This window comes from Anopheles arabiensis, chromosome 3, assembly GCF_016920715.1.
Source record: "Anopheles arabiensis isolate DONGOLA chromosome 3, AaraD3, whole genome shotgun sequence".
Taxonomy (NCBI): domain Eukaryota; kingdom Metazoa; phylum Arthropoda; class Insecta; order Diptera; family Culicidae; genus Anopheles; species Anopheles arabiensis.
The window spans coordinates 3,805,238-3,831,586 of NC_053518.1; the positions used below are offsets into that span (position 1 = coordinate 3,805,238).

The following is a 26,349-nucleotide window of genomic DNA, read 5'->3' on the forward strand; positions in this document are numbered from 1 at the left end:
TTTTTACGGTTTGAATTTCCTTACAAATTTATTCCTCAATTACACGCTTCAGCTTTTCGTAAAATAAATACGTTTCCTTCCGTTTACACAGGTACAGCAAATAATATACAAAAATTTACACACAAAAAACATATTCAAACACATTGTAGCGGTGCCCTAAACGTAATAGTGTTTCGCAGTAAGGACGCACTCAGGAAAGCTGTCCGGCGGTTTCGGAACTTTATAAAAGCTGCTAGTACAAAATGTACGCACATCACGGACGCGCAAGACGCAACAAGTGCTACTTGTTTGGATGTGTGTGTGATCGTGATTTCTGCAGGACTTCACTGAAAGCACATACGCAACATCCACTTGCCTGCCTTGCACGTCCCTGTCGACTGTTTACAGAATCGTTGTCCGTCCCTTATTCGCGGGCTGCCGTAAGTTTAACGCTCTAGCTATCTCACTATGTAGTTCCTGTTACTTTATACACGCACATGCACTCGGAAGGTCCTCTGCTTCCGAGAGGAACCATTCCTCCTTCACTGTCTGTTAACATTTCCTATCAATAAATATGTACAGATGATGAGCCCCCCCCCCGCGTTGTGTCCTTCACTTTTCTCTAATTTTTTCAGCTGAAGTCTCCGTCACTAACACCTATGCCACAGCACTAGTTTCCCAGCCCTACCAACTCGCTAAACCAACTTGCAAGACTCCTGAACATTAGCTTGTTACCTGTACCGCATCTGGACGGACGATAGTGTGCCACTTGACACGCACACACCTCACACGCTTTTCACCCAACAGTTGAGCGTTCTTGTTTGTATTAGTTTTATTTTGTTTGCTTTTCCCCCATTTTTGCATGCATACGTTGATTATGGCTTGATCTACATGACTTTTTTTTACTATGGTACACAAGTTTGATCGTTGCTACTATTGCTACTATTCCTATCTGATCCCTTTTTCTCTCAAAACAAGCTCACTCACACTCTCTACACACTTCGCTCTTAGTACGTTCGATCGTTATACACAAAACAAAGATTTAAAGTAATAATAAAACAAAACAGTTGCGGCCCTGCCGATTCCTATGGTCATCCAATTTCGTGTTTTGTTTCAATCCCCTACCCTCCCCCCTTGTTTTCTCACAGAAAACGTATCCTTCCCCTCAACTCTCCCCCCCCCCTCCCCCTCTTCCCTTTCAACACTTCACCGGCAGCCGCAGCCAACGACCGTCATGTCCTGGTAGTTCTTCAGCACCACCTTGTTCTGCTCGTTCAGATACAGCATCGAGATGGAGGACAGCTGGGTCGGCACGCAGCACGCCTTCGGTGCGAGCGTCGGGTTGTAGGAGTTGACCAGCGTCTGCACGATCGCGTGATTCGTCGTGTTCAGATGGTCCGCTATCGGGAACCGGCAGTCGCCCTGGCAGTAGTACGCCTCGTACCCGGGCGGCGCCACAATCCAATCGTTCCACCCGACATCGCTGAAGTCGACGTACAGCGGCTTCCGCTGGCAGAGTTCGTTTTTCCGCCGGCTGCTGCGCTTGGCCGAGGCGCGTCGGGCCCGGTTCGCGCTGCTGATCGCGTCCCGGATCGGCCGTTGCTTGTGCCGCCCGTCGTCGGTGTAGGTGAACAGGAGCGGCTGCTTCTGCACCCAGCTGTCGTGCCGCTCGGCCGCATTCCGTCGCAACCGGACGTGCTCGTGGACGGGGACGGCCGGCACTATGCTGCGCCTCTGGCGGCTATGGCCTGGTGGTCCACGGCCCCGGCCCGTCACCTGCACGAACAGGCCGTGGTTTTTGCGCGGCTGCCTTAGCCACCGCTCGACGGCCGGCATCACATCGAAGCTGGCCGTGCCGGACTCGTTGATGGCGAGCGTTTTCGTGTCGACCAGCAGGAAGGTCGGGGCGCGCTTGCCTTTGACGCCGGGCCGCACGATGTCGTACACCATCACCTGATACAGGACCGGTGTTCTTGCCTGCGCCCGGCTGCTTCGGTGGGCGATGCCCTCGCGGGTTAGGGTGAGTTCCGCTGCACGCAACTTCTCGCCTCGCGGGATACTTGTTACGTTGAACAGTAACCGGAAGCGATGATGATGCTGGAACCGCTGGTCTATGTGACTTTCTGTAAGTAAGCAAGGGAAAGAATTGAAGAGAGAGAACTTTAATGCATTGCAAGGATGAGACCCATCAGGATGAGGATGCATCAAAGTAGCCATAGTAAGGAAACGTCAGTTATCAAAATGTTGAGTTGTTGTGTCGTGGCAAGTGTATAGTGTAGAAGAGTAGAACATCAAACTAAATCAACTTAATTAAATTGTCCTCCAATATTTTTCATTTCCGGTAAGTACAAGACCTGGGCCAATATTTCCATACTTTGTTTCACGGTAAATACAATTCGACCAAAACCGCCATCTCCAGGTTTGCCACAGAGACTCATAATTTCTTCAACCCTTTGCATGGATAAACAAACAACTCCGCCGTACCTGTCATGAACCACCTGGACGAGCTCACACCATGAAATAACATTCCCTCCCCCCTCCCTCCATTCCCTAAAAGCGAAAACGCGTCCAACAACATCCCCCACTGCTTAATTTCTGCCAGACGAAAACCAGAATCCTGAAGTCGGCCCGGCAACACGCGGCAAACAATAACACTTCTCCGAAACTGGCGGGATGTGCGCGGCCAGCGTGTGTTTTAATCGATTTGGCAAACCCATTAGCGAATTTGGACAATCAGCAACACTCTAACCCTCTTCAGCACCATCCCCCTGGAGTCTGCGTCAAAATTCTCCTAAGCAACAAACTACGCATCATCCAGACCAAGACCCAGACGATCGTCTCCGTAAGTGTTGGGTGAGTTTGTTTGCGGTTTGCCGAAAATTGCGCCTGCCCGGCGGTACTCACTTTAATTGCGTTCGGCGCAACACGGCTCTTTGTGCTGCTGCGCCCCTGCGCGAACTAATATTTCTAGTCCGGTGTTTGTTTACAAGCGGCGTGATACTACTAGCAAAGGCTGCGTGCTGCTGCCTGGCGGAGAATTTCGACTTTGCGTAACGCACTCCCAGCACTCCCTCTCTCCAGCGCTCGTCCGATTTTACCATAAACACTGGATCCGTACTCGGTAGCATCTCGCAAGTAGTTGGAAGCAGTGGGGGTTGGTGAAAAGGTCAACCGGACCTAGTATATCGGACTCCTCGGAACCTCGCTTTGCCGCAATGGGGTGTTGATAGACGCCTCTCTCCTTGAACCGTACAGCTGGGCGCAAAACGAACCGAACGTTTACGTTCGCTTTACTCGTGTGCAAAATTTATCGATAATTTTACGCACGATACGCCACACCCGGACACGCGGATGCAGCATCTTCCACGGCTCTTTGGCACGGGGAGATGCGTAGCAAAACGATCACCATACTACGAGGGCGCGCGCGCGCTCGGTAATCGTTTTTTTCGGGGGGAGATTATGTAAACAAAGTTGTGCCCCCGCCGTCTTACACAAACAATCGATCGCGCGATCGCTTCTTTATTGCAATCGCATTTCCAGGTAGTGTGCAATCAAAGTGCACCAGTCGTTATTAGTTTTCGAGTACGGCCGATCCAACATCCTGGTTTGAATCCAAGAACTTGGGAAAGATTTGAACTGTGTACTAGCTGGGTTGCTTCTTGTATTTCAGTACACGTTGCGTGATCTTTAGCCAAAACCTTCTCCAATAATTAACCTTTTTATCATTTCTAATGTCTAAAACTGCACAGCCCAAACCTTAATGTCATCTGGGCAAGGTGTCTGAACATTGCAATGGAACCACTTTCAAATCGTCCGCAAGCATAGCGTTATAGCTCAACATCAACTGCTGCATTTGCCGCAAGTGTTAGGACGTGGAATTAATTGAAAATAAAAACAACTTGATTCCACCAGTTTGCGCCGGTCGCACTGCAACACCTCCTTGAAGAGCAGGTCCCTTGGCCTCCTAACCGAGCGATCGTTACCGATCGGTCTGTGCGTGTGTGTGTGCGTGTGTGTGGCAATGCGCTAAACACTCTTTAATGTCGTGCGCAACCGTGTACCGGTTTTTGACGTCGTCGTCGTCGCTGTCGTGGAGCCTTCGGAATGGCTTCCTAGATATTGCACTACTTGTACTACTATTCCCTTTCCCACGTCCCCGTCGTACGTACCTTCGTGTGTAAAACTTCGCACGGTGTTGGCGTTGCGCGTGTTCAGTCCTTCCTTTGGTACGCTGACGGAGTCGACCAGATCGTGGCCCATGATCTGGGCGTACAGCTGCTTCATCGCCTCCGGTATCACCACCTTGGACCGGTCGATCTTTGGCCGATTGGGGAACCCGAACAGGCTCAGAAGGTTCTTCTCTATCTCGACTAGCGTTTTAGGATCGGGCCTGCTCTCCACCACCACCGTGTCCACCGTGTCCGGCTCACTGTCACTGATTTCGTTCTCCAGCTCCGGCTCCTCGGCTGGACCTTCGGTGTCTACCTCTACCGCCGCATCCTTAGCGGCCACATACTCTTCGTACTCGATCGTCTCGCTGCTCTTTATGCTGGCCGCTTCCGGCGCCCCGGTCCCACCTATCCGTGGTTCCGGCGAGACGTCCGTGACGGGCGGTGTCGAGTCGGCCGAGCCCTGCCGTAACGCAGGCTGATTGAAGGGATGGCTGATGTGTGATTGATCCGAATGGAGCAGGCTGGCGGCTTTCGTTCGGGCTGGACTGCTGCTGTCTGTGCTAGCGACTCGCGTTGCACCGTGTGATATCGCCAGCACAGCGAGCACGTAGAACCATACGTGCATGGTCGCTGGAAGTAGTCTGCAATTGGAAAACGGAACCGTATTAGAGGAATGTTTTGCAGTCAACACGTTCGCTGGCCCCGCTGGTCGGTGGCGGAATGGGACAATCGCTTGCCGTACTGCTCGCTAATAAATCTACCAACCGCCCGGACAACGCCACATTGCAACTATTGCGATTAGTCAACGGTCACCACTAGACACCGTGTCGTGGTGTGGTACGTTTGTTTGTTGCGCTTCCAGGCCCGCCACACAAGAGGAAGCTGATAATTAAAGTAAATGTTTTCAAAAAACAACGCCGTGTCTTGGAACTGCCCGGGTGAGTGTGCGGGGCATCGGAAGAGATGAGAGTTTAGATTCGCGGTCACAGATTGGGCCCAGACCGGGTGGCGACACTGGTCGGCTACTAGCATGGATCAGCGCGCGGAGCAAACGGCACACACGCGGCGTTGATTTTTGTTTCTCCTCCTTTGCGAAAAGCAAACTCCCCGGTGTCAGTTCCAACGCCTGTTTTCGTTCGTTGGCTTTACGGAGCCGGCCGTTCGAGCGACCGAGGTCGTTCGAGGTACGCAGAAGCTTTCGAGTAGCACAGCTATTCGTACGTTTTACAACTTCGCCAGCATAAAAACACCTTCCAGTCGCCCACACTTTGACAGGTCAGGTGCTGCCAACGGATCCTAAGGACCATGCAGTGGGCTCGAAGGTGAGAAAGAGACACCTCTTCTGCAGGAGTGACAAGACAAGGAGGTTCTCGTCTGTTTGCCCAATGCTTGTACCAGTGTGTGTGTGTGTGTGTGTGTGTGTGTGTGCATGAGAAACAAAGGACACAAGCTGTGAATCTCAAGTGGCCTCCTCGATACATTCGTCCTCACAAAAGGATCCTTTTTTCCTTCCTCCTCCCTCTGTCTCTCTCTCTCTCTCTCTCTTTCGCATCTCCGCCCGAGAAATGGCTTTCGCACGCCTTCCCGCTTTCCCGTTCCCTCCCCAGGAACGGTCCCGTCCCATCCCACGGACGGTTGCAGGCGATTACAGGAAGAATCCCCTTTTGCAGGTCCCCTTTGGGCCCGGGGCGTTTTACTACCCCTTGCGGCCCGTCGAGTGCACTCTCGAGTGGGCAACAACCGGTTGTTGCCGTTGCCGGCCCCGGGGCTTACGCACCGGAGGACAACAAATCGATTGTTTCCTCACAATACTGGGCGGAGAAGTGAAGAATGTGTGTTCGTTATTTGTGTTGTGCGCGTCCCTTGCGTTCTGTCCTTGGGCTACCGCACTCGAGCGCTACCACACCTTCTTCTCCGCACCGGGCTTGGTTTTTCGTTGCCTGCAGGACCCGGCCTGCCCTGGTTACGGGAGGTACAGCTATTGCTCGAACGATCGATCACACACAGCAGTTCTCTGTTAGCTGGATGGGGTTTTCCCCGGCCCGCCGTCCATTTATGTCGATCACGCGGGCAAGGGATGGGTTTTTTGGTAATTTCCATACCCTTTATCAATGGGGAGCACCTGTACAGCACGACAACGCCCATCCTCCATTACCCGTAGGTGCACCACAACACCCGGAGGTACAGGAGAGTGCGTTCGTTCGACGCGCTCGCTATACCGATCGATGTGGGAGGGGGCGCTTAAGGGCACAAAACAACGCACAAGCACATGATCGCCCCTATCGCTGCGTCGTGCACGCGGATCTCATCCCACCCCACCCAAGTAGGTCAGCGAGCGAGGAAGAAATTGCAACTAATCTCACGGCGCTGCAATGCCAAGTGCGTCAACACAACAGCAGCCCAGGCCTATCGTAGAGTCTGTAGTTGCACTGTTTTGATCGGCTCGGCGAACTGTTTCCAGTTTTCAAACGACACCAAATTCCAGCAGCAGGACCAGCCACCTTCGACGCTTTGTATTTCCACCTGAACGCCTCTGCCGTGTACTTTGCGGTCGGGAAGGTAAAAAAAACCCCACAACGAGACATGATCACCAAACGCTGTGGTGCCCGGGCGCCAATCAATCCGCCGCCGGGAAAAAAGGGAGAAGAGGCTACACAGAGGGGGGGGTCTTGGTACTGGTTTTGCTATTTTTAGCCCGGACACATAGTATCAGCGCAAACGAAAAAAAAAAGAAATAAATCCAGAGCGTTCAACAGAATCCCACAACACACGCCTCGTGTGTGTCCCTCTGCTCACGTAACACGCAGAATTGTTAATCGCATTTGAATAATAATTGTCAGCATTCTCGAGGCCTGCACACACACACACACAGGGGCGGTTTCGGCCTGCACACGGGTCTGTCTCTCACTCCCGAGGAAGCTCGGCCTGGTCGCGGGTGCTGTCAGCACAATCGGGGGTTTGATCCGGAAAGGACGCCTACCATTTTTATAATCTCACCTTCCAGTGTACCCTTACACTGTGTGTGTGCATGTGCCTAAGCACTTTACACACACACACACACACACACACTCCAGACAGACAGAATCGCCCCGGATTGCCATTGTTTGCCAGCGCGATCATGCCCTGCGAGTTGTCGCCAGGACCCTTCTAACCCTCTGAAAGTGCAGGTTGCACGCATAAACGCATCGCAAGTGTGTGGGTTTTTATGTGTTGATTGCCTAACACGTTCCCGGTGGGTGCTAAAACCAAAAACCCCTGCCACTGGCTTTTAACAGTCCCCAGGTGAGCCATTAAATGAGGCGTCAGAAGAGTTCTTGTCATGAACATGAGACGCCAGTCTGTCATGGCGCTGTACCTTCGGTTTCTTAATTCCCAGGATTCCAGCCCAGGTCCCAGAGTCCTGCCAGCAAACCTTTAAGCCGCTCTCGGCTCTCATTTAATTAATTAATCAACAACAAAACAATGTTTGCACTGCAGTTTTCACATGCAGTCTTGCCCGGCTCTGAAGTGATGGTGTCGGTGGTGCTGCATATGCGAACCAGCGATCGCTGCACTTTGCTGACCCCGTTGTCATCGTCGCTGTTGTTTTTGTTGTTGTTGCTGCTGCTGCTGTAGTTGTTGTTGTAGTGGGAACGGGGTAGATAGTGAGCGTGCAGATAAAGCCACGTCAACCACGTCCTTCCATTTGCTCTGATTTATGTCGCTGGCCCAACGATCGGCGGCTTAATTCTCACGGCCTCACGTAAATGAGCGGGCCCACTCATAATGGGTGAGTTATGTGCCTGTTGCCCGTCTGGTTGTCCTCTCCCCCCTCCCCTACCCCTACCCCTCCTGTTATGTGCATGATCTGGGGTCAACACCAATTAAGCATGCAGAGTTCCGTCGGGTCGTACTCAAAATTCTCCGACTTGCCAGCAAAACGCACCATTCGGCATGATAGTGATCGTGGTCAGCATTATGCTTCCTCCGATGTCTCCTCGACCCACCCCCTCCCCCCCCCTCGTGTTTAAGACCCATCGCAATATGTTGCATTCGTGGTGGTGATGGTGAGTGATTTTTATCGTTATCCTAAGCTGATGTTACTTGCGCTTTGCTGGCTAAATACACTTACCTTCTACTTGTTTGCCGACCGATCATTGTCGATCGTGTCCTCGTGCCGCTTGCGGCCCGTCGTTGCCTGGCTAGGCCGCGCGTTTCGCTGCAGCCAGGGGGACACGGAGCCGCATGGGCACGCAGCCGTTCCCGCGTCATGTACACCGAGCCGCCGGAACGGACCCGGGAGGCAACCAATGTTGTTCCGTTCGGTTGAAAGGGATACGCACTGCTTGGGAACGCTTCCTTGAAACGTTTTCGTTTACGTTTTACACAGGAATTGGTTTAATTCTCTTGCTTCGCACAATCAATCTATTGCTCACTACAATGGTGGTCCTGGTGGCCCTGCTGGCCGCGATGACACTGCGTCGTGACGAGCACGGGACGACCGTTTGAATGTTTCCTGCTCACTGGCCACTCGCCGGCACCGAGCATTATTTATCACGAAAATCCTCGCTCGAATCTGCGCTACCGCGTCACTCGACTTTCACATCGAACTCACTGCACCACTTCACCAAGCCACAGGCCAGGACGCCGTCGTCGAACCGGGCTTCCTGCCGCTCGGGCCCCTTTTTTCGCTTCTGCTTCGCTCTCGCCTCCTGCGCCCAAACGCTTCCTTGCACTTTCCCGATACGGCGTGTATTTATGTTTGTGTTAATGTGTTTCCGTATGGATGTGTGTGTGTGTTTGTGTATTTTCTTGTTTTAATTTTCTACACTCTTGGCTCGGCTCTCACACACTTGCCTAGGCCTCTGGTTGCCTTTGCTTGTCCAAAGGACCTCTACCTGCCCGAGAGAAGCAAAAAAAAAACCCTTGTTGGCTCGGCTTTCGTGCACACTTTTCCTTTCTTCCTTTCTCACTACACCGGCAGGCAGGTTGCAATCACAAAATCTGTCCACTGGCGGTCCACTGGCTGGATTGCACGAAAGTTGCTCGTTCACTTTTCGTCGCCCACGCGCAACTTCTTCGCGCTGCACTTTCGATCGGGCGCGAGCGCGCGCGCACGCAAAAAAAAAGAAGGTTAAAATATTTGCGTTCCAATCGGTCGTGCCCGTTACATTCCAATCTCTTGTTGGGCCGCTAGTTATACACTTGTACGCCTTTTTTTTCTGTTATGTTTTGTTGTCGCTGTTTTGCGTTTTCTTTTCTGCACTTCAGGAACACCACACACTACTGCTACTACCGCTGCTGCTGCTGCGGGCGCTGCTCTAGATTACAGATTAAACAAATGCACTTCGATCACTTCGCGCTCTGATACGGGCATGCACATCACTATCAGTTTGCACTATTTCTAGCACTGCCCAGTGCACTGGTCAAAATCAAGTAGACAAACGGGACGTTATATTAAGAATGTGTATTGCTTCTCTCACTAATCTCTCTCGCGCGCGCACACACACGGACACTGGCTGGCATTCCAAACGGCTCAAAATTCAAACCTCGTCTCGACTCACGCGGCAGCTTCACAAATTTTAAACATCTCGCGACAGCATCTCGAACACGAATGAATGAACGCGAGAGACGATGCCGCATGAATGCGGTGCGATCAGCTCTCGGCGTGAACGACGATCGAGTGAGCGTGCGATGAACGGCAAGTGGGCGTGGCCAGCCGCGTACGTGCTCCGTGTGTAAGGATGAGAGGAGCGCGTGCATCGAACATGAGAGGATCAAGACGTTTGACAGACGTTTGATGGTTCGAAATGACAGTTATGATACCGAGAATTAAGTGATCACTATGCTTTTTTGGGGTGTTTGAGGTTGGCTTTGCATTGTAAATGAGTTCCTGTAAAACGATGTCTTTCCACCAGAGAACACTATTTGATCGTCTTGCTCGCTGGGAGGTAGTACACTCATACCGCGATACTAGTCGATACGGGGCCTCGGGCATTTGTGGTTATCCTTGAGATTGTAAGCATAGTGCTGCCACTGCCACAGTGGTAGCACGGATCGTCACGGAACTACTGCACCACCATTACCAACCTCACAACTCCTTTCCACGCCACTGCCAGTCGGCGATCGGTTAAGAAATATTGAGGAAATCATATTTTCATTAACAGTTATTTACACTCCAACAAATCGTGAAGATTTATGTAAACTGTGCGTGTAAACTTTCATCTCTGCCCTCGCGGGAGCAATCGATCGATCCGATCTAACCGCCCCCACCCCTGTGGCCGATCGTTCCGCGCGCTCGCACGCTCGATCCCCGGCAGCGGGCCTCTTGCACAAGGGAGAGTGAGAGAATATTTATGAGAACGATTTGTAAACACCGCGCGGGCGCGGGAGAAACCCGCTTCATCGCAACGTAGCACGCGAGTCGCGGGCACTTGTCGTACGCAAAGAGAGGTACAAAACACACACGCACGCGAGCGCGCGGCTGAACCGAGCCGCGCAGATGAACGGCTGCCGCTAGAGAGATCGTTGGCTCGGGATAGACTGATTGACGCGAGCGCTCAATCCACGCACCCGTTGGCCTTGTCGGTATGTTCCGCTTTGCGTTGCGTGGCGCTGCCTGGTCCATGGCACGGGGCACAACACTTGAACGGTTCATGCTAAAAACAAGAGAAGTGCTTTCTATCCTCTCGCTGGCAGGCCGAGGCCCACAGCAAAAGGAAAGCAATTGCATGTCATTTTCACTTCCGAATTATTTATTACACTCCGCAAACAACGGAAATGCGGCTGGCTAACGAACCCGACACGCAGACTTCTGACAAGTGCGGCTCTGGCTCTTGGCCCGTGCGCACCTTCGGGATTGATGCTCTGTGAAGTGAAATTTATCTGTTATTTAGATCGAATGAATTATATTTAATCAAACAATTAATAAATTATCACCGGGGCGGCGCACGCGGCAATCTGCGCCAGGCACTGGCCAGGCCATGTTTACACTAAGCACGTTCCTTTTTCCCCCTTCCCGCTGCCCTCTGCCGATCGGGCTGGTCCGATCATTTGGAAAGCTTGCCGCGAGTGTGCAGAGATGCACTCCACCGCGTTACGATTGTGTAATGTGGGCCACCGTCTACCGTGTGCGTGGCCCCGATTGCGGCTTGGACCGCTTCGGAGTAGGAGATGCCCTTTGCTACGTTTTGTGTGCTAACGCGCGTCACAAATCGGCCCAGGGTAAGAGAGTTCAGTTTCTACCCCCTTGCTTCTACCCTGACGTGCGAAAATAGCGAGCCCAGCGCTGAGGTCTTTGGGAATTCCCCAGCTTCGTAAATGAACGAACGCTGCCTGGACAGCATCGGTGCTCTTGTTTTTACACGGGCTTAGGACGAAAAACAAAGCCCAAATGAGGTTATTATTTTTTCACACCTCTCGCAAGCGTTCAGCTGAGGCCAAAAGGATGTTTAGCTTCCGGTGGTGGCGGGTATTTCCCAGCGCTACATGAATGAGCTGCTACGTGGTGGTGCCACAGAAACAGAAGCTCGGTAAAAACCCAACTATTTTGATTGGAATGTTTTCTTGCTTTGCAGGCAAACAGTGCCATTTTTACCTTACACTGTAATGTGCTTCGTTGGTGAGCTTTAGAGACATCTCTTCTGCTTCCAAACTGCCTAAAGGTAAGATCGTAACTGCGTTGGACCACCATGATCAACTCCTCCGAATCTTGCAAATGACACTTGCAAAACAGCCTGTTGAACTTTGTCTGTGCTCTGGAGGTCAGCAACCAACGTTGATCGCAACGAGGAAATGATTCTAACGCCGTACGTCGAAAGGTCAGTAATCTAACACCAAGGAAAGATGCCGTCCTGTTCGGTGTGTTCGCAGCAACCCATACCTCCCGAGCAACACTTTCGGCTCGATGTGCAAAACAGGGCTTCGCATGCGGTGGTATACATTGTAATCATTGCAAACCCGAGCGGGGCATGATTTAGCGCTTCGTCCTTCTGGTTACCCAACACCGTGGATCGGTTTCATGTTACAGCCCCCGATGTCCGTAACCTCCTCGCACAACCGGACAACCGGAGTCAACGATCACTGATAGCAAAACGGTTTGCTGATGGACGATTCCCCAAACCTACGACCGCGGGACAACCGCTCCCAATCAACATGTTTCCCCGCATCTCCTGCACTACACACGCCTAGTACGAAACGAGTTATCTGACAGGCTTTTATGACTCCGTTCCTTGCTCCTCCTTGATTACTGCGTCGCCGACCGCCTTTGCGTCTTGTGCGCACCGGTCAGTGTGTATTTTATTATTACCAAAGCGTTTTTTGTTCACGTTGTTTTCATGTTGTGTTGTTGTTTCCAACACTCATAGTGAGCGGACACAGCAGCCGTGTGAACGTACCCGAGCCAGGAGCGCAACCTTCGCGGTAAGCGGCCGAAGGCCGTACGCAGAGCATAATGACCAGACACTCTGGCACTCTGTTGGGTTGAGGTTCGACCTGTCCAAAAGGTGATAGAGGCGATTCTACGATATCTATCAACTTCACTTTGAAGCCCAGACTCCCCATTCCACCACACCGTCCAACGCAGACTTCAAGTAAAGTGACTGCCAATACGCAAATGAATGAAAATAATAAACTCTTATCCACCGCTCTGTCCCCGTTCAGGGATATTTTCCATGCGTCCGTCCGAGGACAACTTCGGTGCCAGCCAAATACGCCGGGAGCGTTGGTTGGTGGAATTAATACCAGTGTGGCGATCGTTTGCGGGCGAATGTAGCAGCGGGAAGGGGCCGCATGCTCGCGCGGTCATCGGCTGGGCAGCATCAGTCGACACCTCGCACGATATTCGCGATCGATCGATCCGATCCGTCAGTTCGCCGACCGAAACCGAAACCGCCGACTGTGATCTTTTCGAGAGCCGCCAGAACGTCTGGGCCGAACGCGTCCGGCCGCTGCCGCTGTTGTTGCGGAACGCGCACCGTTCCTTTGTCGGCAATCATTATCGTCAATAATCGCCAAAGGGAGCAGAGGTAGGACGGGTGTTGGTAGACATTATCGACCCAGAAGTTCAATCAATTTTACATCTCACGCTGGGGGAGGCGCACGCGGTGAAAGAGCGACTGAAACGGAACGTGCAAATATTCCAACCAACGTGTGTGTGTGTTGATGGTTGCGCACTTGACGGCTAAATATATAATCAACCTTCCCGACAGCCGACAACCTGCGCAATGGCTGGCGGCTACGTATGTTTGAAATTACCCAAAAATCCTTCGAACGAAAGTAAACATTTTTCTCCAATGTGTAGCAATTTTATGCTCTTTTTTGTGTTGAGCCCCGTGTTTTACCAATCGCCAAGACACACGCACAGTTTCGTACGCTGTAGTGTAGTGAAACACCTATTTGTGCGATCGAGAAACATAATGTTCGTGCCCTTTGCTTGTTTCTTTTAATTATGAAAGTTTCAATTTTCGCTCTCTCTCTCTCTTTTTGACCTCAATGAATGCCCGAATAGCCTCTTATGTAAGGTAGACAATCAGCGACAACATCGTTGCTTGCTTTCAATTGCTTCCTTCGTAGGGTGAAAAAAAACGAGACATTTTATAAACAAACTTATGCACCAGAAGAGTGTTGGGTCTTTAAACTTGGACTACTTTTGAGGCCACCGAAAGCGTCTCTCCAGCAGCAAAGCCATTATGCTAGTGTCTTCTGGCCCGCGCCTGGGTCACAAATGCTCACTTACGTATGCATGCGCGTGCGACTTTCAAAAGTCTCTCAAAAGCTCCCCGTCCAAGACCTTCCCTCCCTCTCGACGGCTCTGAAAGAAGCAAAAAATGAAAGGGCCCATCATAGCCCACGCACACTGTTGGCGCCCTTTTTTTTCGCTACAGGGCATCGCGCGATGACACAAGACACAGCACCCGAGATGTGACGGTTCGGCAGCACGACCAGCGACAGGCTGTCTGGTCCGATCCCCGGCCCTGGCACAACCTTGAGCGGCCCATTAAAGGAACACAAGGCACGAAAAAAGCAACACACACACACGCGTGCTTACCGCTCCCAGCAGCCCAACAGAGATGCTGTACGCGTTGGCGCATTTGCGTTCGGGCTGCGCCTGCCGACAGCCTCACAAATGATTCGTTAAATGTAAATAAATTATACGGACGGACCGCACCACCAGTCTCACTGTGTGTGTGTGCTTGTGTTGTGGCTGGCTGACCAACTGGCCGACCCAACAATAGAAGCGCACCTTTCGTTGCTTTCGTAAGCGAACGATCCCAGCGATCGAACGATAATCAACGCCACCGTAGCAGAAGGATGCTTGTCAAATGGGTGTATAGAGGCAGATACAGACACACCTAAGACCGAACACACTCGGACTCTCTGAAGCGATCTACCCTGTGCCCCGGGACAGCCGTACTCCATACAATGGGAGCGTGATCTTCGGGAAGCAAAGGTGCCGCAGCTCGAGAGGCCCTTGCCCACTCGTAAACGCTGATAATGCGCCGCACCAAGCCTGTGATGTGCATCAGTGCCTGTCGATAGCCTGCGCAGGGTTGTCCAGGAACCCGGGGGAAAGCTTCTGCGCCCGAGGGATGCTGCGCAATAGACAATAGACGACCTAATAAGATTGTAATGCCCCTGGCAGAAGGGACGTCTGCCAGATCTCACGCCCGCTTGCACATGTCCATGTGTCTCTCTCTCACACACACACGCTGAAGTGTGGAAAAGCGGCATCCCTGTGGTCTTTGCACACATGCCTCTTGTGAAGCTGGCGGGAGGTGCTGAATTTCTCGACAATCCCAACCAAACCGAAACTCCGTCCCAGAGACTCTGCCAGACAGCTTGACTCCAAGCTTTTCGGCTGGAAGAGGGCTGTAAAATGCCAACAGCACACACAAAAAAACACACACAGCAACAGTTCAGGCTCATACAGAACCTACGAAACAAACGAAGCCGAGAATTGCTTTCGAAGGTTCCTGCGATTCCCAACCTTTTGCACGCAACCAGAACTGAGCTGTAGATCTCGCAGAACCATAAACCGATTGGTCAGTGCATTTCAGTTTTTTTGCCGTGCTGTAATTCGAGATCTCTTCACGATCACCTCCTCCTGCCTCTCCCAAACCACATCACCACCCCGTGTCACCGGACCCTGCCAGCCCGTTCAATGGCTTATCGGCTTGCCTCTCTCTCTCTCTCTCTCTTTCTGCCTGAAGGGTGGTGATGCGTCCAATGTCCCGGACAAGCCCGTCTTTCCAAGGATTGTGTGTGTGTGAGCATCTCGAGAAGTTTGTGCTGGCCGGCATTCCACGAACTGTGGTCCGGTTGCCATATGCACCACATCCAATCCTATCGCTCGACGGCCCCGCCAAGCCTTACTTCATGCGCACCCATTCCTTTTCGCCACTTGAGCACGGTGAGCAAGAGAGAGAGTGCAGTGCCGTTTTGACTCCGATTTCCCAGTATTTGGCTGCTACGATGACTTCACAGAAAATAGACTTTTTTGGAAACGGTATGGTGCGGTACTGGCGGTGCGCTGCACACTTTCGAAAAGTAGAAGATAGTTTCCCATTTTGGGCCTAGGGATTATCATGTTACATAGTGGATTTGGTATTGGAAATTCGAAGATCTTCCAACAAACAATTGTAACTAGATCAAGATATTTAAAGTGAACAATAATTCCAGGAGCTATGGCGTTGGGTTACTGCTTTCGTTTTGTTTCGTAATAATTGTAGCTTCAAAAATACAATCTCTTGATATCCTGCAAGAGGCTCATTCATCCCGGCAAGCCCTAAAGACAAAGTCGCGCTATACCCGTTGACCAGCAACCGGACATTGCCTTTTTCGTGCATTTCATTCATAAAACGGGCCCGGACAATCCAGGCTCAGTTAAATAAGGTGGATGGCAAATGGAACGAAACGACGCCCGATGGGTCCTTGCTCCATCGTCATCAACAGTAGCTCGGCCCGGCCTCACAAACCTGCTCGCTTCCGGTAGCTGATGGTAAGATTCCGATCGGCAAACACGCACACAGAGTCTGTCGATAATAATCGAATCCATCATTGAACATTCGATCGGTGTCAGCAAAAGCATTCCCCCCCACAGTGACCTTCTCCTCCTTCTCATCCCATCAGCACCAGTTCGATCACGTCAAGCACGTCAAACAATCTGGCCCCTGGTACACATTTCTTTCTCCCTTTGGGGGTTCGGACCGACTGTCCCTGTCCCGTCGTCCGGGACCGTTGCCGGTGTTTGGACTCGGGGGAACAATACGTCAAGCTCGAGCAGCGGGGAAAGCGAGGAACGCTTTAATTGATACACGCATTGCGCGTTCCTCAATGAATTGCAGATCACGGGATCCCGATCCCGCTTTCCGTCCTGCTTTGCAGTTCACAAAACGAGAAAATGGCCCCGGCAAAACACAACAAACACAGCAGCGCAGCAACCGAGGCATGCTGCTGACCCATTGCCGTCGGCGGAATGCAAACGGCCCCTTCCATCCCGTTGACGGATGCTGTGACGGGTATGTCAATGTTAATTTCATCTGCCGCTGTTGTCGTTTTATACATTTATCCATTTTTTTGTTGTTGTTATTTGTGTGAGCATCTCTCTCTCTCTCTCTCTCTCTCTCTCTCCATCTCTCTGTTTGTCCCTATCTCTTCACCTCCCTTGAAACGTGCTGGCCCGATGGCGCTGGTTCCAGTGTGCCTCCTGGTGCCCATCTGGTGCCCCTGTGGAACAAATAGGCAGACCTAAGCGCAGGTTCCATCCAATTCGTTTGGATGCGGCTCGCCCGACCGAACAGCGCTGGACTGGTTTCCGCTTGCTTATGTTTTATTTATTCGTGTGAGCAAAAACATTCCTCTTAATTGGAATGGAGTTATCTCCTTTTATAGGAAAATTTGTTTTTAATTGATTTTCGTTTCTTCCCCCCTCTATGTCCTCTCCGGTGTGTCCACATGGCTACCGAGCTGGGGCACGCTCGTGGCCGGGGCTCGTGCGATGCCCACAGCCGGGGTCGGGTTCACCAGTGCGCCATGACGTGCACATCTGCAATCGATACGCCGATTTTCAAATCGATCGCACGTCCCGCCACAACACGGAAGGGGGAAGGAAACCGGATCGCCACGGGCCAAACCAACCCCCATCCTCCCTCCCGTGATAGAATATGCCAGCACTCGTGCCTCGCCGTTGTCCGGGCAGTGCTCGGCCGGGGACAGTGAAACCGGTCCAGGGACACCAATCAGGTTTCAGTGACCACGGTTGCATGGTCGGATTTCTGGAACGCCGTTTCGTTAGCTTCCGTTCTGCACGATTCTGCAGAGCCCACCCTTCAGGTTTCAGGTTGCTCCTGGTGAGTTGTCCTGGAGGTGCGCTCGGAATAATGAACACCGGGACATTCTTGACCGGATAGCTGGTTTGGAACTGTTTGCACGAAGTGTCAGCGAAACATGAACAGAATCCATAATAACCCCAGCGATTGGAAAGCCTCCAGCCCGAACGAGCTGTAATGCTATCGGAGATGTCAACAATGAAAGATCTCTACAAATTCCTCCACCAAATGACATGTTGGAAAGGTATCTTAATGTGTTATCTCTCTGTAGCTGTTTGACATGCACTCTTGGAAAGATTACTTATCGTAGGGGACTTTACGTCCCTGGATCGCAATTCAAGTAGAAGGAGTTCAAGTAGAAGCTCTTTGCGCCACCGTGATAGTTTGTCCATTTTAGCGAGCTTAAAGCCTGATCATATAGACTTTAGACAACTCCAACATGGCTCAATGATAGAACTCAGCACAGAGATCGGTTCAGGAGCTCCACTCTAACTTCCGTTTCGCAAGATATCTTGACAGAAATAAGCTTTCTCTGCTGGCGCCTCTCCGGATGACAACTACAATATCAATATTGAACCTGTTTCGGCAGATAGTTGTACGGTGTGGCCGCAGCACACACATTTGTTAAAGAACGTTTTGAACAAACAGATGTAACGATCGTGTTCAAACAGTGGATGGTGGAGGTCGTGTAAAGCTTCAATCCAAACATTCGTACCCACTCGACTCGGCTGCGGTCTCTATTTCCTCACACACCAGCCTATTCCTGCACCAAACTCCCTCGCCCGTCTCGCGCACAGCTCGCGGAGGCTCTCTGCTGCATCTAAAATAGTGTGACATGTAAGCGGATACAGTGACATTCCAGGCATCGATCTCGTAACCAAATCCACAAACCCCCGTACGACAATGCTGGTCCTCCGCCGTCACCAGCAGCACGATCATTGCCACCCGTTCGCTCGGTTGTGCGGTTAGGGTGTAGGCAAACCGTCGCCAACCGGGCCGTTTCGCGAATGGAAAACACACATTCTGCGCATTTGTATTATAAACAGGCTTGACTGCACGCAAACCGCAACTAATCATAGCAAAGAAATGGCTGGATCGAAGCAGTTTGATCTGAGCGCTGCACGCCCATGGCTTCCACCTGCGTTCTGAGGCATCTCGTCGACGTCGTCGTTTGCCGTCGTCTCGAGCTGTTGCTACATTGCCCACGATTGACGGGAGAAATGAATTACGATCGTTAAAGACTGGCTTTGTGTGTTTTGCATTGTTTTGCTCAGGTTGACATCATCCAGGGGGCAGTTTTGATTCGTTAAAGGGAAATATTGCAAACGCTTCCATGGATTAGGAGGTAGCTTGGAACTTTTCCATCATACAATACAGGTTAATTCTCCCTCCAAGGTATCCAAACAGGCGATACTCGATCAACCAAGCGGATTGGTTTCTTCCCTGTATTTCTAGCCTCATTCCATCCAAGTCTGACGAGTGGAACAGTAACTATAGCTCATGTTTGGATACACACAAAAAACAAGCTGATGAAGCGCCACACAGTGACCTTGTAGGTCGTTTCTATACTTTCACAAAGACCTTCCGGCGTTTATGATGACCAGCCCGTTGAGGCTGAAGTTGTCTGCCCTCCTAGGCTAAGCTTTCACTGTCAGAATCACTTTCTAAGGGACATGATTGAAACAACGACTACAATTGATAGTTTGGTTATGATAGATTTGGAAAGCGAGAAATAGTTATTTTATGGAGATAATCCATCCAAAATTCCTGGATCCTCTTCTCGGCACTCTGTACTTCTGGTATGTCATTTAGCTCGGCAATCTCTGTTGACACTGTGCTTCAAGGATCTATTCCATCCAAGCACGACACCTGCTTCGATCATATTCGTTCGCTAGTGTTGATACACTTTTTTGATGCATTTTGTCACCGGTTTGACTACGTTTTCTTTCACTTCTATTTTTCACTTCTTTTTTTCTCTTTCCTTTTCTTATGCTGGTTTCACACTCTTGCATGCACTCACACAGACACACATTCACTCCACCGTGATCTTTTTTTTATAATAGCTTCGATTAATTCACCACCATTGCCTTCCTTGTGCTCCTTGCACGTTTCCTTGCTGTTTGGGGCCTTTTGCTCACACACGCACGCACCATCCACTCACACAGATTCACACACATACATACACAGATGTTGCCTTCACCCCCTTTCACACGCAGCCGATAACGCTTTTCTTCTTCAGCGATCCGCGCAAACGATCGCGCGAACGAGCGGGCCTCGGAACGGATTCGCCCGAGCTCCACACGCAAACACACACACACACACACTGCGAACTCCCTGTCCCACTCCTTCACACGCACGCACCAGCTCTTTCTCTGTAGCGCCATCCCGTTTGCACCCGCGCCGGCTTTCTTCTTCACCTGTCGCTCACCTTCACGTACTTTCACCCCGTGCGCACCAAGGCGATGGCAGCATGGAGGCGCGCGCGCGCGCGCCCGATCCGACTTTTGCGCTGCTGGGTGAATTTGTAACAATTTTCCTTTCTCTCCTGGTCCGGCCAGTTGGTATGTACGAGCGTGCCTGTGTCCCCGTCGCTCCCTCCGCACCGGATGCCTTTTTGTACATTTTATTTATATTTTTAACCTCTCGCAACGTGCGATTCTGTTGCACCGTTGGGCGAGTGCGATGTTGCGTTCGTTCAGGGCCAACGGGCTAAGGACTATCCTACCCTTTTCCCCCCTGTTGTGGATGCCCAGCACCGTTGACCTCTTAAGCAATCGCTCCCCAGGCAATGTTTAATATCACCAGGATTTCACACTATTTTCACACCTTTACTAACCACCTCGAATTCCGTCCCCGAGAACGATCGTCGCTAGATCAGTACGGTTGATTGGATCCGACTTCTAAACTCGTTTCCGACCGGACTGGCGGAATCTTGCGTTCCTTGCGATGTACTGCGCGTCACACAAACAGAACGTCGGTCGGTTGCCACCACCGAAGCGCGAAGCGGCTCAAACGGGTTCGTCGCGTATGCCACTGGGCACAGCGCAAGTCGTTCGATTCGCTTCACCAGCAGCAGCAGCAGCTAGATCTAGCGCACACGTTCACACATCGAATGTAATTCGATCCCTTTTTGTAGTGGGATCAGTGGAACACTTCCCTCCAGCCCCACACTGGGGTTGTGTTGTTTACTCATTTCAAACTCACCACAAATGAACCACGAACCCTCCAAAACGCCCTGCACAGCAAGAGAAAACGGCTAGTTCAGGCCCGAAAAATACGAAATTCCCGCACCGAGTCGTCTCGACATGCTGTTATGTCTGCGCTCAACTCTCTACTGGTTAAATCTATCCGTGATTATTTTAAAACTCCGTCAGCCCCCCTCCACCGAACTGCTCCCGGGTGGGGAGCGGAGGGCTTTGCGAGCCGCATCGCGAGGCTCTCCGGCAGCCGTGTAGACCGTGTGCCGCGCAGCCCGAGCTTTAGCCGAGCTGCTTTTGCCTGCAGATGACAGTCCGCCGCCGTCGCCCCATCTAGCCGCCGAACCACCCCACACGGTTTCGCTGTGAGCCTTCCAAAACCGCCACGGCCACCGAGCGACAGGAAGAAAATCGAAATGATTACGACGATGATGATTATCATGAGCACACCGCCAGCTCACCCCGCCGATGTTGCTGGTGCTGGTAGTCGTGTTGTGTGGAGCTGCGATGATGATCATGATCGCGGGCTGGAAGCATACGATATTGCCACACTGTGTGCCAGCAGCAACCACCAGCAAGCAGTCATCGACGAGTTTTTTTTTTGTGTTGCTTCTACCTCTACCCCAAAGAGCGGGGACTCGTATGTAGATGAAGCAGCGAACCTGCGCAACAGGTGGATCAAGCCGCTTCTGCGGCTGCCGCGGGGCTTAAATCACACGCGAGCGAGCGCGACAAGGTTGAGTCGCGTTTTGTGCCGCGATGGCTGCTGCGATTCGATCGCTGCTATTTTTATTTATTTTTCAACATTTTTTTTTTTTGCTTCTTAACCTGGTCCCCTCGCTACCGGGCCACTCCTCTGCTGGGGCAAGAGGAAGCTGCTTTTCGAGTTTCCAACCTAAAAACCCGACTCGCCGAGAACTTCGATTTGCATCGTTAGGAATCGGGCATAGAAAACGAAACCTAACCTCACAGTGGAGAGGCCACTAATACTGCTGCTACTATTACTACTACTACTACTAAAGCACCTTCGGCTAGTCGTTGATGGTGCCCTTTTTAATGCTGCTCTTTTACCCCGTCCCGCCAGAGAACGGACCAGAGCCGCCCCAACACATGAACGGTGATCGACCCGGTGCGGAACGGGGAATGGTGAAAATACCACCCCACTTGTTACATGATACTCAATTTTATAATTTGCATCTCCTCTCCGTACGCGTTGGTTGTTGCATAGGGCAGAAGAGAAAAGAGGCGACCTCACGCTCGCACCCAAGAAAGCGGTCCATAAATCCGGTGAGCTGCAGTTGCTTCGGGCGCCCCCTCGCGAGTCGGTCAAGGAATTTCTTGCCACCGGGCCACAGCAGCTCCGGTGGCTTCTGGATGTCATTGGAGCAGCAAGGCAAGCAATTTGTTTCCCTGTTTAACAATTTATTTCTATTCCAAAAGGTATTTACTGCTTCGAGCGGCCCTTTAGCCAGCAGCTTGGCTTGGCGGCCTGCAATGCAAATTCATCCTTTATCCATACAACAGGCATACAACATCATGTGACGCGGGCAGGTTCTATCAGGCCCCTCCGACGACCACGACTACGACGACATCGATGACATCGCGAGCAAATTGAAGGCAGCAGCGGCAGCAGCAGCAGAGAAAAAACGAGCCACAACACAACATCTTAAACAACTTGAAACAACATTACTACGACCAATCCGCTCCTACTAATAAGAACGTGTTTTGTGTCCCCCCCCGCCCCCCCCCCCCTCCGTCCTCTCACCTCGAGGGGGCCGGCCACAGTGTCAGCCCCAGTGGGGCACGGACGGCAGGCAATCCACTCGGGCAGCAGTCCCGAGCGCCCGAATCGAGCGCGCTCAGCCGGGGCAGCCTGCTGCCGACCAGCCATGCAACCGGTCTAACCGGTGGCCTTCAGTTTTTTCGAGTCAACGTATTTTTCCTCCCCGTGCCTTACCACACCCCCCCCCTCCCCCCTCTCCAGCTTCCCAGGTGCCCGCATGTGTGGCTGTGTGTGTGTTTGTGCGCGTGCGCGCCCGCTCGCACATAAAACCAGGTGCCATTTCCGCCGTGCGTTGTCGTCGTCGTCGTCGTCGTCGGAATGTGAAAGAGAAGTTTCCAGCACGGCCGATTTGCTGCGGCAAAAACAAAAAAAAACGTCATGGGATTCGTCGTGAAGCAGAACCTGCGGCTTCCCGCGCTGTGCTGTTGGGGGTTTGAGAGGAGGGCCCAAACGGTCGGTGCAGTCGGAATGGCGCATCTGGACGGGGCGGCAAGTGCACCCCAGGACGATCCCTCACACGATGCAAAAAAGGGCGCCCAACGAAAAACGTTCCAAAGACTCGGCACAAACTGTAAGCCAGGGAGAGGGGGGGGGGGAGCATTAGACATCGCGCTTGCGTAAGGTTTTATAGAAATGTCACTTTAGGGTTTATAGGGATTGTGATCCAAGCTGTACCGAGTGGACGTCGTGACGTAAGAGCGCTGCAGATTCCCAATTCATCATGCCCATCAGCTGGGGATTTTTTGTTGCTGTTGTTGTTGCAACCTTTACTCACCTTCAACAAGAATTCATAATCCTGCCGAACTGCACTGTTTGAGCTGTTTGCACATTTTATTAACCTGGCCCGCTTCTTGAGCTCACCGGACCGCTCACCGGACCGCTCATCTCGTACGCATACGTAACTCTGCACGATGTGCTCAAAAAAGAAGCCCCTCATCTCTCCCCCACTCGATCCACCCCATGCCATAAAGTCCATCCGCACGGTTGGGGCCTATTTTCAGGCCTAATGTGGCTTTCATAATAAAAATTTATTTCCCTTCCATTCATTCGCGCCCGCGGCCTGTATCGGAACGATCGAGCGCGCGGACCTTCTTCAACCTTCCCCCAAGAGCGCTCGGTTGTGCTCGATTGCCTTCCATCCCTCGGTGTGGGCTCTAGGGTGTGTGTTTGTTTGCCCATTGTGAAGGCGAGGGACACACACACACGCGCGGGAGAATGAAGCAATGATAATCGATAAAAATCATCAACAAACATTCGATGCTTAGAGCCGGAGTGAGCAGCCAGCGATAAAGAAGAATGTCGTATCATAAAAGGGACTCTGCCCCGGAGTGGAACCGGGGGAAGCGTTGGCCATTGAGCTTATGTTAGGAGGAAACGGCGAGAAAAAGTATTGTAATTAGAGATATACACAGCATACGAAAATAGAGCCTCCAAAACACCAAAAACCGAACCTTTCAGTGTGCCACTAAATGTGGCATGCTTTCGAATAACAAATCTTTCTGCTCAATTAAACACACTCAAGGGGGCGAGGGGCGGATGCCACACAAGTGTTGGGCAGGAATTTGTAGCCGCCCGAATCGGGGACGCACCTGACCACGAGCGACGAACCTGGCGAACTGCACCAACCGAACGGGCGCGCGATCTCCCCTCCCAGAGGCCACACTTGAGCTGTGAGGGAATACCCAGATGGGAATGGGAATGGTCAAGAATGTCTCGCTGCCCCTGCAGCGCAACTGTGGCATAAGGGAGGACCCGCAGAGGAGAGGGAAGGAGATGATTAAAGATGTGTATAGGACACCTGTTTTTTGTTGTTTTATGATTATTTTTATAGCTTTTATTGACGCTGGGATATAGCTGTTAATTAGTGAGAAATTTTTAAACAAACTTGTTCGCTGGATGATTCTTTCCTTTCTCGCTCTCTCTCTCTCTCGCCCTAGCTCTGGCCCGTTCTCACACACTGTGGAATCCTCCGCCCGGCCAAAGGGGCAGCTGGTCCCGGAGCTCTCGATGGTCGACGATGGTTCCCACCCGGTCGGCTCGTTGCAACCACCGCCAGCAGCTTCTTCTTCTACTTCTGCCTCTTTCGTCCCTTTGGGAGCTTTGGGAAAGGCAGACAGGAAATTGCTGAGTACGTACATCCGCCACCACCAACACCACCAGTACCACCATGCCATGGAAGAAAGGCTACGATTTTCTAATTCTTTTTTCACACGTTCACATTCGTCGGCATTTTCCGCACAGGGCCAGAGCCAGAGCCGGTGCGAGCGCGCGCCCGCACGCGGAATCGAAGAATTTCTGTTTTAATGAACATTAATGAGCGGGTGATAAAGGGGAGGGGGGCGATGAAGGGAAGGGAAGCGCAACACCGGTCCTTTCCGGTTTGAACCTGGGTCTGGTGCACTGGTTAGGTTGCTGATAAGTCCATTTTGAATGTCCATCGGTGGTCCATTGTTTTCCGTTTGGCACTGTTGGGATGCCCCATGAAGGGCCATGTATGTTATCAAACATTTGGACATTAACATTAATGCCTCCGAGTAGCTGCTGACGTCAAAAGGGGAAATTGGGCTTAATTTTACAGCACACAAATTTGCGTCATTTTACACAAAAAGTTCCTCGAAGCATCGATCATTAGCAACTTCACTAAAGGAAATCCCATCGCTCTCTCTCTCTATCTACTTCTAAGGGACTATCTTTGCTTGGGGGAAACGAGTTTTTAATTCCTAGGTGTTATAAACGGCCACCAAAATACAAACACACACACAGAAACTAGTTTGACGGTTTCAGCGCAACACTAAAACCGATCCGCCCGGGGGTGATGGTCACCATACCCATTTAGTGGAGTATTATTTTAGCCGTTTAGCCCCCAAAACAGGTTGCATATATGATGGCCGTGTTGCACCGCGACATGTGAAATTTCTGTGTGCACTCCAAAGAGCCGTCAGGAAACGCACCATCATCATCATCATGATCATCATGCACACACGCACACTTCGCAGCCCCACGGCCCCGTACGGCCCAGACATAACGTCGACGAAATTCACCTCAAACGTCCATCCGGTCGTCAGCCAGTGGCCGCGGATCGTCGCTTATACCCTTATACCGGCGCGTAGCATTATGCGTTTCTTTTCGCTTCGTTTCGCCTTCCTCTTTCGCTTCTTGCTTCTGTCCAGCACCGCAGCACCGGCCACAGTACCGTTGGATGCCGCACACAGCCACACACGCCCGCGGCAAACGTCGGCGATGACGGTGAGGCTTAAGAATGCTCCTTCGCAGCAATTAGCCGCAATGAGTAACGATCGCTGATAATTGCATTCTCGAATGTCGCTGTTGTTGCTGCTGCTGATGCACGAGGGACAACATCGTTTTGGGGACTGGTGCAACTGATAACGTTGGCCGCAAATGTGCTAGAATTTTGGTCTAGCCCGTCGTGCGCCCGCCATGTGTGTGCCGCACTGCACGAGGACAGAAGCGCAGCACGCGCTCTCCGCTTCCGTTTGTGGGTAAGATTATTCAATTTATTAGTTTGATGAGTTTGCTTCAATTAGCGTACCGCGTCTCTCTGCCCCCTTTCGCTCCTTCCTCCGGGTGCCTCGGACACACTGGGATAGGGTAGGCATTATAAGCATCGCCCGGGGCGGCCAGGAGGCAATTACAGTGTGCGCGCGTGGAATTTCGACGCCATGACCGTAACGGCACCGGACCGTACCGCACTCGCGTTCGATATCGCTGACCCGCCCGCTGACCCACAGGAGGAAGTAAATCACACAGCAGGCCCGCCGCAATACCTGAACCCTTTTTTTCTTCTCTCGGGAATTTCGCTCCGCGCGTCCATCGTCGCGACCATACATAACGGACACCGTTTCTTCCCACATTAGAATTATCCATCTCTTCGCTCGGTCCGGCGACCAATT

General features: G+C 51.8%; 1 protein-coding gene and 1 long non-coding RNA gene across 7 annotated transcripts in view; one reads left to right on the top strand and one right to left on the bottom strand.

The window, feature by feature from the left end:
* Positions 1-20,795, bottom strand: LOC120900609 (protein decapentaplegic). Of its 3 annotated transcripts, none has more exons than XM_040307861.1 (4): positions 20,663-20,795; positions 8,263-9,552; positions 4,149-4,792; positions 1-2,102 (listed from the first exon to the last, which is right to left on the bottom strand). In XM_040307861.1, exons 2-4 carry the CDS (start codon positions 8,400-8,402, stop codon positions 1,186-1,188), a joined length of 1,701 nt encoding a protein of 566 aa, XP_040163795.1. In that variant the 5' UTR covers positions 8,403-9,552; positions 20,663-20,795; the 3' UTR covers positions 1-1,185. The 3 variants fall into 3 exon arrangements, with proteins under 3 accessions (XP_040163795.1, XP_040163797.1, XP_040163796.1); XM_040307863.1 differs by lacking the exon at positions 20,663-20,795 and adding an exon at positions 20,295-20,588; XM_040307862.1 differs by lacking the exon at positions 20,663-20,795 and adding an exon at positions 20,285-20,588.
* Positions 2,234-26,349, top strand: part of LOC120900611 — a 26,961-nt gene continuing 2,845 nt past the window's right edge. The window contains exons 1-3 of one of the 4 annotated variants that reach the window (XR_005739226.1): positions 2,234-2,320; positions 2,399-2,832; positions 24,376-24,459. This is a non-coding gene — a long non-coding RNA (uncharacterized LOC120900611). Of the gene's footprint in view, positions 2,321-2,398; positions 2,833-24,375; positions 24,460-26,349 lie in introns of those variants that run through there. The other 3 variants (XR_005739228.1, XR_005739225.1, XR_005739227.1) reach the window with 3 other exon arrangements.

Coding starts and splice junctions, on each gene's coding strand:
- LOC120900609 (XM_040307861.1), bottom strand. CDS start 8,402: ATGACGCGGGAACGGCTGCGTGCCCATGCGGCTCCGTGTCCCCCTGGC. Junction 4,793..8,262: donor GGTCGGCAAACAAGTAGAAG/GTAAGTGTATTT, acceptor TTCCAATTGCAG/ACTACTTCCAGCGACCATGC. Junction 2,103..4,148: donor GCGAAGTTTTACACACGAAG/GTACGTACGACG, acceptor GCTTACTTACAG/AAAGTCACATAGACCAGCGG.